Source organism: Ruditapes philippinarum, unplaced genomic scaffold (assembly GCF_026571515.1).
Source record: "Ruditapes philippinarum isolate M1 unplaced genomic scaffold, ASM2657151v2 ctg6342_1_1_1_1, whole genome shotgun sequence".
Classification (NCBI taxonomy): domain Eukaryota; kingdom Metazoa; phylum Mollusca; class Bivalvia; order Venerida; family Veneridae; genus Ruditapes; species Ruditapes philippinarum.
The window spans coordinates 29086-39804 of NW_026854716.1; the positions used below are offsets into that span (position 1 = coordinate 29086).

The 10719-nt window shown below is 33.1% G+C and overlaps 1 protein-coding gene across 1 annotated transcript; it reads right to left on the bottom strand.

The window, feature by feature from the left end:
• Positions 1 to 101: 101 nt before the first annotated feature.
• Positions 102 to 8691, bottom strand: LOC132740869 (GRB2-associated-binding protein 1-like; the record flags this gene model as incomplete). Its single annotated transcript, XM_060728913.1, is given in 6 exon segments — positions 102 to 1807; positions 2510 to 2639; positions 3804 to 3894; positions 5069 to 6308; positions 6711 to 6736; positions 8394 to 8691. Coding segments are annotated over 6 exon segments (2022 nt in total), but the record flags the coding sequence as incomplete, so codon positions are not given.
• Between the last annotated feature and the right edge of the window lie 2028 nt (positions 8692 to 10719).

Below are 10719 nucleotides of genomic sequence, written 5' to 3' on the forward strand. Positions count from 1 at the left end.
AGATCCGATATAAAATGATATAAAATGAGTAACTCTCAAACATTTTGTTTACATGTCAATAAAAAAATTTAAATCAATAATAATATAAAAAACTCATGAAATACATGTTAATAGGTATATTTTGAGAGTTAGTTAGTTACTTTACAATGAATAATATATTTTAATATATCAATCTTAAATTATATTATATCTAATTGAAACTAATGTTAAAAGAAAATCATAAAAACTCAAGTTTATGATAAAATAATTTAGAACATATTTTTGTAAATATATGAAACTTTGACAATCCCCTCCCTGGAAAATCCCCTATTCAATCATTTTGACTGATTTTCATTTCATTACCATAAAATTCCTAATAAACGCCCCTCCCCTAATAATGGCCCCCCCCAAAGCCTTTTGATAAGGAAAACAATCTACTCATCAGTGCTGAACTCATAATAAAAGCCATAATTTTATTCAAATCATTCAGAATCCATTTTATTTTATAGTAAACACAAATATGTATAATATGAACTTTAAAACCCTAATACTATTTAATGTTATTACCAACACTTCCTAACATTAAATGTATTTACAGTGATTTTTGGATTAAGGAAAAACTGTGCTGTAATAATAGCCCCTCTTTTGGAAAATGTTTAGCCCCCGGGGGCGTTAAATAGGAATTTTACGGTACCTATTAAAATACCACCATCTTTTTTTTTATTTTAAAGACAATTTCGCACTTTTTTCTCACATCGGACATTTCCCAACTTTATTTTTTGAAAGGATGGAAAATTTAATTTCTCCCTTTTGTAGTTTACAACCAATAAATACAGTTTTTCATTGACTGCTTTGACAGAAATAATTAAATTATGTTCTCTTTGGCAATTATAATATATAACAGTTTTATTACATCTGTTTATTGTGCAGCATATCAAAGTTTATAGACATTTTGATGTTGCTTAGGTTTTTTAAATGAAATATTGTACACATGAGAATATAATTTTGTTAAAATCAGTCAAAATGAATGAGTGGGGGATATTTTACGGGAGGGAATATTGTCCAGGTACTGTTAAGAATATGAGCTGTGCCATGACAAAACCAACATGATGGGTTTGCGACCAGCATGGATCCAGACCAGCCTGTGCATCTGCACAGTCTGATCAGGATCCATGCTGTTCGCTTACAACTCTATTACAAGTAGAGAAACTGATAGCGAACAGCATGGATCCTGATCAGACTGCGTGGATGTGCAGGCTAGTCTGGATCCATGCTGGTCGCAAACCATTTATGTTGGTTTTGTCATGATGCGGCTCAAATATTCATGTCTGGTAAAAATATCACACCTCAGTGCCTGACTATTGTACAGTACATGCATTTTAATATACAAATACAGCTGCTGCACACAAAGTTGACACAAATTACTGAAAAAAATATCCAAACATAATTAACCGAACAGAACAAACAAGTTCAAAATTAACATATGGTAAAATACAGGCTAAACTCTTTTAACATGCTGTCTTTCCTAGATGGACTTTTACTGGGCTGTTTAATTTTGTTTCAAAATAAATCAAATCAGAACAATCAAATATTAACTATTAACTATTCTTTGATTGCTTCTTTCTTCCGAAACAGTCTCTATAACATTTCTTAAAGCATCAGTTCTCACAAAGTCAATTTCATGATATTCCGTTGGCGTAATACCCCCTGTGGCTCCGTGGGGGGATCTCATTGGTTCATTGTCCACTGGGTCATCGTGCTCAAGATCTACATATTTAAGTTCCGTGTCTTTGTTACCAGGAGCAGGTGGAGTTGTCCCCCATACATCCTATGGAAAAAAAAAAGAACAACAAAAGATGAAATATTTTCCTAATACTTTACCTTGAGCATGTTTATCTTTTTATTTCTTTCGTCTTTACATTTTTTATTATTAACAATTTAGTTAGCATACTAAATGAATGCTTTAGAATGATAATTTTGTCTGAGAAAAATAATGACTTATGCCCAAAACTTCTTATGTATGAAAATAAAGTGTACAGAAATTTTTTTTCCCATTTTTAGGGAGGGGTTTAATAGTCTACCTGACACTATGAGGTCATATAACGACCTTCCAGTTTTACTGGTGCAGCATCACCTAAGGGGATCCAGGTGCATTATTTCAGGTATTATTTCAGGTAGAAGAGAGTACCTGAGTATAACTAATGACCTTCAGTAAGGTCATGAAAGAATCCAAAGTTACTGTTGGGATTTGAACTCAGTGCAACAAAGGGGCTCCGTAAATCCTGCCCAAATGAACCTTTATTGATACAAATTTGTAAGGTGAAAACTACCTTAAAACTCTATAGAGTGCATTGTGTGCCGAAAATACACTGCACTCATATGTCACTTTATCTTAACCTATCAAACAAATTATAAATACAGTGCTTGAATTCTGGTTCATTCTTATAAAAAAGAAATATTTGTATTGAATATGATATAAATTTGAGGCCACAGTAATAATTAAGGCAAAGACTAAAATATTGACAAATACCGCTGATCCCATTTCATCATCATCTTCATCACTAGTTGAGAAATCAGGATGTCTATCTACTCGTTGTGGCAATGGCACACTTGACTGAGTTGGCTTGGCTAAGTTTGACTTCGGTTTAGTTTGAGGACTTCTACAAAAGAAGATGTAAAATTTTGTAATTTCCGCAGTTTAATCAAATTACTTTAGGTTGTTCTGTGGAAAATACAGTCACTTTCAACTAAAGATTTCACACTTTGTATTGCTACAGTTGTAATGTCACAAATATCACAGTATATAAACAAGTGTACTTCCTGTTATTGCAAGAAAGGTACAAGTTAAAATATAAACTAGGCTCCCAAGAAGGGTATAGTTATCAGAAGTAACAAAAAATTAATGCTTGTAATCGCAAGACAGGGTACATATTGAATTGTATAGGCTCACAAGACAGGGTACACATTAAATTACATATAGGCTAGCAAGACATGGTACAGTGATTTCATTAATAAACTGTGAATATATATTGACATTATATATATAAATACTTATTTACATGTATAACAAAAACTATAAGTCCTTCTGTTTCAATCACATTTCCTTTATACATTTTACAGATAGTATATAATAAAATATGCCAAAAGTGGTGACTAACTCGAGCTCACCACAAGTGGGCTCAACAAAAATGAAAATTACACAAGTGTCATGTAAACATTAAATAAATCAATGCTGCAAGTTATGAGTAAAAAATTACTTCCAGCATGTACATTTAAAACAGTTGATTTTAATGGCAGAAATATTACAACAGAATAACAATGAAAAATAAGGAGACAAAGTTACATTTTTATAACCAAACACTAACTGAAAATTTCTATCTTCATTCAAGGAAGAAATCATTTCTGTGCAAAATTTAACATTCTATACTGTGTCATTTTTGTAACCAAATATTTGCTGAAAGGTTTTTGCTCATTTTAAGAAAAATGTATTACTTCATTTCTATGAAAATTTAAACCACAAGAGGTTTTTTCTTTACTTTACAATACATAAAATATACTGTTATGAAACAACACCTTCCAACAATACAGGTGTTCCTATGATAAGCACTGAAGTAAAACCACCAAACTCATGAAATTAGCAGTTTACCATTCTCATATAAAAGTAAGAAATAAATTTCCACAGGATTTATAAATTTCTTAAGTGTTTCCCTACCCCTCCACCTCCAACAAGTCATTTTGCCCAGGTATATTGATGTCAGGAAGACAGGGTGAGATGTAAAGGGGTGGCTTAAGGCATCATTGTGAAAATTAAGAACAATGCTTACTTTCTCTGGACAAGTGGTGAACTGCCTTTCCTCTTAAAGCTTCTGGTCCTTGCTGAACTAGTTATAGAGTAAGTATCTTGTTTCTCAGAATCTGTAAAATAGATGGGAACATATTTAGGCTTCGTCATAACTTTATTCTATCAACATTTTCAAAAACTGCGCCTTCTTAGCTTTATTTGTGGACATTGTTAGTTTGATTGGGTTTGCACAGACTCTGTATAGGTCATATGGCGACGTTCCAGCTTTACTGATGAAGGAGGACCTAAGGTGCCTTTCCATACATTATAAAATCCCCATTCTCCTCTTTGGTAGGATTATTTCACTTGTATGTAGGCACAGAGAGACAGACAAACTTACTATAATGAAAATAGAAAATCCCCAGTGAGATTCATACCTAGAACCGTAATTCTGGGTATAACACCACATCCATTTTCTTGGAGACATCACTGTTAGATTTGAACCCTTTAGGGGTTAGGGTTTAATGATTCCAATTGTTTCTAAAATATAAGGTCTCTAACTAAGAGTTGTCCATAAGACAGAGCGTTGCTTGACAGTAAGAAAAGTGATATAACTCTGTAAAAGGTGTCTCAGGACCTGAGCCCATCATGTCAGATAATTACAGAGAACAAGTGTATTAAGTTTCAACATATACCCTTCAGTAATATTGGAGATATCAACTTCCTAACAAAAACTTAACAGAAGTGTGACGGTGATGCCGATCCTGATGCCAGCTTACTATATTCTTCGAATAGTCAAGATAAAAATGTTACATTGTGCTTTGTAAATGGAAAATGACGAATGTAATATATCTACACAACTATAACCAGTCAAAATATATGTATTCTATAACCAGTGTTCCATAACCAGTGTTCCATTATAACAATATTTGACAACAAAATAAGATAGAAATTAAGAAATAAAACAATCTATGAAATATCATTTTGACACTTGTCTTATAATTTGTTTTTGTAATCAATCTAATACGATTTTGTAACCAGTCCAATATGATTTTGTAACCAGTCTTAGAGTATGGTTTATCAACCAGTCTAATACAAGTATAGTATGATTTTATAATTACTGTAGCTTTTATAACCAGACTAACAATATGATATTGAAACCAGTCTAATAATAATATTTTGTTACAAGATTTTGAAGATGTCATTGGTGTCTTGAATCCTCAGAATATGAAAAACATAATTCATTTAACAAAAAAATGTATTTCTAAACATTATCATGATATAAACAACTTATTTCATAACACTTACTTATTGTTGATCTAAGAGGTCTAGGTGGAGGCATTGCTGGTCTTGACGGGGGCGGATGATCGTATAACTGCTGCCCCCGTCCTTCGAAAGAATCATCAAACGAGCTATGTCCAGCCATATCAGTGTATTCCACATCATCAGTACTGCTTGATTCTCGTGGTTGGGGAACATTGTCCCCCACCCCTAGAACTGGGTCCATTGTCAAATAAACATCTTGCTCTATCACTACCCCTTCCTTTGCATTATTATATATATGTGTACGTGATACACACTTACTAGGTGGGGGTGGTGTTTGAGTTAAAAGTTGATCACTTGTATCTATGTTACTTAAGTTATTATAATTTCCTTGGTTGTCCGACCTAGATCTTGGAAAATCGTACATTTCTGTGAGATCGATTCTAGCCATACCTGCAGTGGCAGGGCTTACAACAGAATTAATATCCACTTTATCTGAATAAGCCCGACTGTTTGTTGGAACATTCATATATGGTTCTTGTGAGCTTAGTAAATGACCTGGTTTAGGCGGACGTGACGGTGGTACGTCGTCCATGGAAACATTATGTGAATGACTAGGTGGTATGTCATAAACTTCATCCAAATTTTGTCCATCAGGTCTTATCGGCGGTATATCGTACATTAATCCTTGCGAAGAGTACGCTGAATCAGCCTTATGGCTATCACTACTGGAAGAACGAGGAGTACTAGGACTATTTTTTGATAGTGGAGGGATATCATACATTTCCTGTGGGTCGTGAACAGGTGGCCGTGCGGGTGGAACTTTGTATAAATCATCTTCTTCGTGTAACATTGATGACGGCGGAACATCATAAACATCGTGCTGTTCTGAACTTGGTGGAACATCGTATGTCTGATTAGGATGAAAAACGTCATTATCAAATTCTGAATTTCCTTTAATGGGTGGGGGAGGGGCAGGCTCATCCGGTACACTGTCAACACTTAACTGGCGATTTGGTCTTTTAATTGACGGACCGGATGTGCACGTTTCCAAAGGAATATATTCAGAATCACGATCAGTCACAGTTTCATTTGGTTTTTGCTTTCTTTCTGGTGCACCCCTTGACCTTGATGATGGGGATGACCTTGACCCCACTGATGAACTTAGATTTACATTATTTGGCGGTTTTGTCATTATCCCTACAGCAGATGCAGGAAGAGTTGAATGGGGTTGTAAAGTTTGAGCAGGTCTGGTCGGAGCATCTCTCGTACAGGTGCTTGCGGGCTATCTGGTTCCGCTGAAATATATAAAAAGAAATATTATTTCTCAAATTTCTTCAACGCAAATAATAAATGATAAAGAAAGAAAACAGTTAAACCTGTGTACACAAACAGGGAAAAGTGATATTGAGAGCAGGATCAAATACGCAAAAAAATCTAAATGCTGGTCTATTAATGATAGTTTTCCAGTAGAGATGCTACCTGTTAGTCGAGGTTTAACTGTATAAACTTAAACCAGTTTCAACCTGTAGCTTAGAGTTGAATTTAATAGAAAGACAGAATATTGAATTTACTACACATTGAAAAAAATCTACAAAGTCATTGGGTAAAAGACTGACTTTTTTCAGCCAGAAAAATGGAGAACAACAGGGAAATAAATAAGCTAATTAAGAAAATGAAAACATACATGGTGTTTCTCTACCTCAACAAAACCTATTATTACATAAATACTGATGAATTACAAACACATTTCATAATGATCATTTTTCACCCAAAAAGGGGGGCAACTCTAATCTTGTATCATTTTACTTTATACAAGCCATGCAGAGTTGCACATCTTAGTCACACTCAAAATTTCTCAGTACATGTATCAAACTGAAATACACTGAAATATGTTAGGCAATTTTTATTAAAGTTCTTAAAAATCTCTTCAAACTGTTAAAAGATGACTTACATAATGTCTTGTAAATTGAACTATATGGGAGGGAAAAATGGACAATCTCAATGCCCCCCCATCTCCCATCCTCAAAGATTTTTTTATTTAAGAGACTTAACTGATGTAGGAAAGACAAAATTAAAACAATACTTTTATAATGTGGAGTTAAACATTACACTGATACTGTGATGGTATTATATTAAAACATGGCTTCTTTCTAACTCTCAAGGTTAGAAATGGAGAAAAGACCTTAGGTGTCCCTTTGAGCATTATTTCAGGGTCAAGACGGGACCTTACAGTAGGACAAATGCCCTTATTTGTACACGAGCTAAAAAGCTTCCTAAAATATATCAATATACATGAATATAATTAAATGTATATATAGTACATGATTGTATTAGAAACACTAGATCTAATATCTTTACTGTCATCCTTTTTTTTTACTTTATATTCTTCAAGAATCGTTTAAACAAACAGATTGACAAACACGCAGACAGACAGACAATACAGATGGACACATTCATATCAACTGCCACTTACAGATGGACAAACAGGTAGAAAAGGACAGACACATGGAAAGACATTCTTCATAATAATCTACCTGTTTTTTTCCTAGAATATTCTCACTAAAATGTAAATAACGTAACTCAAACCAAAACTGTTTAAATTGTTAAAATGTCTATCTTGATCACACAAATTTGTCACAGATTAATAATGTTGAGAACTTACTAGCAGTAAAATAATCTGTAAATAATAATGGTGGTTAGCCGCTTGACAAGGATATTATTATAGACTATTTATAGTCATATATCATCATTAATTTATACCCTACCAAATCTGTATAATGGGCTTGCCTTGCTGTTAATTTGGAACAGTCAATTAATTCAAAAATTAAGGGATTTCAATATCAAAATACGAAAATTTACTTTAGGTACCATCAGAATTCAATACTACGGACACTAGGGGTGTCTTTAATATTATGGATGATGAAATGTTAAATTTTTTTTTTTCAAAAATGACATACATTTAGTTTTATTGATATCTTATTTATGGTAAGTATATGTGCTGAGAATGACAAATATACAATTTATTTGGATTTAAGGGCGTTTTGAGTTCACAACCCAGAATAGATGCTGGTTAGAATGCCAGAATAGGCCCTGGTTTAACTATAGCAAAGGCTAAACATTTTTGAGCCAGAAGGTTAAGGGTTAACTCACTGAGAAACTAATGTACAAATCTTAATTTTCCATGAGAATATTAATTTTTTTGAGTATATTGAAGACATGCAGACTTAATAAAAGGTTTGATCGAGCAAATTCATGGGTAGTAGTTCATGGGTAGTAGTGGTAAATAAAGAACAGCCCAGACCCTCTAACAGAAGCCTAATACATGAAGAAATGTAAAATCGTAAAAAAAAAAAGATTTTGTCCTTACCTGACTCATCAGGTTTCATTCCACATACGCTACACAGGTTTCGAACCCACGCGGACATCTGTTCTTCCGTATCAGTAGCAAGAAAATATGTCCGATCTTTTCCCTTAAACGTTGTTTTTATTGCTAACAGATACTGAAACTGGTCTGAGTCTAGAGATTCAATGATTTCCGCGCACTGTTCAAGATCGATCGTCCCGCGGACACGCTTCAGGTTTTCATCACTGTAGTAATTGAGGTGGTAAGTTCCTGGTAGACTCTGGGCCGGTTTGGACAGGACAAAGTAACGTTTCTTCCATTTCTGAAAAAAACAACAACAAAAATGACTTATATTACTTTGCGATCTTTTTTCATATCATCATTTAACATAAACCCAAAGGACTTATATAAAACAAGCAAACCATTCTGATTTACATAAGTTCTACAGATTAAGTTTGAAAATCATAGGAAAAAAACAACAAATGAACAATACTTTGAGCTGAAACATTTACAATTCTAAGTCCAAACAGTTAATTGCTAATCAATATTTCATAACACTTGAACAATACCATTTTAAGAAACATAGTCTAAAAGCCTTTTGAATTATGTCCTTAAAAATGAAAAGAAATAAACAAATAAAACATTTCTCTAACATGTGACAACTTGAAGTATAAAAGTCTAAGATTTACTGATGAGAGTCACTAAAAAAATTCCATTTCTAAATCAAAAGAACAATCTAAATTAACTTAAAATAGAAACAATTAAAAAAAATTTGTGAGACGTCATATGACTTTGACTTATTAGTACGTAAGTATGATAAATAATTCTTAGAAATCCTGTTCTCAAATTTCAAGCACTTCAAGTTAAATCTATAAAAACATCCATGAATCTATTTCTGAAATAATGTTCATGGTAATTTAAACCAAATTTCAAAAAAATATTTTAATATATAAACCTTCGGAAAAAAAAAAATCATTTAAAAGAGGAATAAAATTATTTAAAGTCCGCTTAATTTGCACAATACAAATACCTGTGAATTATCATCCCTAGATCTCTTTCAACTGTAAAAAGTCTTTATTTATATCACATTTCTATCGCAATTTTTAGTGATAATAACAAAACTATAAAAATAATGTCTCATAAATCGCATAAATTTGAAATTATTTTTTTTCCTTATTGTGTGATTATATCATAATAGTTTCCTCTTGCTATCAACAAAACATAATACAGCATACAGAAAAAACCAGAAGGCCCCATATTTCAAACATAATCTCTCATTCTCTTTCAAACATTCATAAAAACGGATTTTTACAAATTTTCCTCCCCATAATGCATCAAATGATTTCCTGTCGTACGTTTTTTTTGTAGTGGCGGCCCTCTTAGTGGCGAGTGCCATCTGCAGTTTTGACAACGACGACGTGAATGAATCTCAGATTTCAATAAAATACGTACTTGAGGCACTCACTGTGCATTATATGGTCCAATATGGTTTATTATGATCTGGCTTCCAAAAGCCAAGCTTTGTTTCCTTAAAATATATGTTTTTTTGTTGTCTTTACTTTGCACTACAACTAAATATTAAAAACTTATTGATGTTTCATTTAAAAACTATTATACAAGCCAGTTACAATGTTAGACAGTTACTGATAAAGATGGAGATTTTTAATAACCAGTAGAAAACAAAATTTGTCTTATTTAAACATGTCAAATAATGGATTTTAAACCTTAACCATTAAACTTGTGAAATATTTAGGTCCCTGAATCATACAGACATTTGATATGTGTTCTTTAAACATTAAAATACTGCTTAAAATGTCAAAATAATCATTTTACTTCGCCCGCACGAAATATTCATCTCTTCCGGTTTAAGAAATGAGTAAGGAAATTTTAAAATAAACGAAACTTGTGAAATTTATGCAGAAAAAAAATAATCTTATAATGACATCTATATTGCAAGCTGTGACTTACAACAAGTATAGAACCTGGCTTATCTGCACTAAGAAACATTTAAGTCGGAAACAGCACTGTTACTTGAACCAAGGACTACGTCTGTTACACCAATGCTGTTGTTAATTTATACAAAACTATTTATCTTGAATGTGAAACAATTCTTTCAAATTTGAGTCTGATTCCTTCACTAACAAAGTACTGGTCACATATGAGGAAACATGGGAATGACCTAAGTTAAGTTTGAACCAGGACGCAGACACCTTTAAACCAGTAGGCTACCAGTATAAAGTTAGGGCACCCTGAACCACCAGCCTCAAAGCCGTCCGGTTAGCTCAATAGGTAGAGCATTGGACGGTGATTTTGGCGACCAGGGTTCGTCTCCCGGTCGGTGCGGGTCACT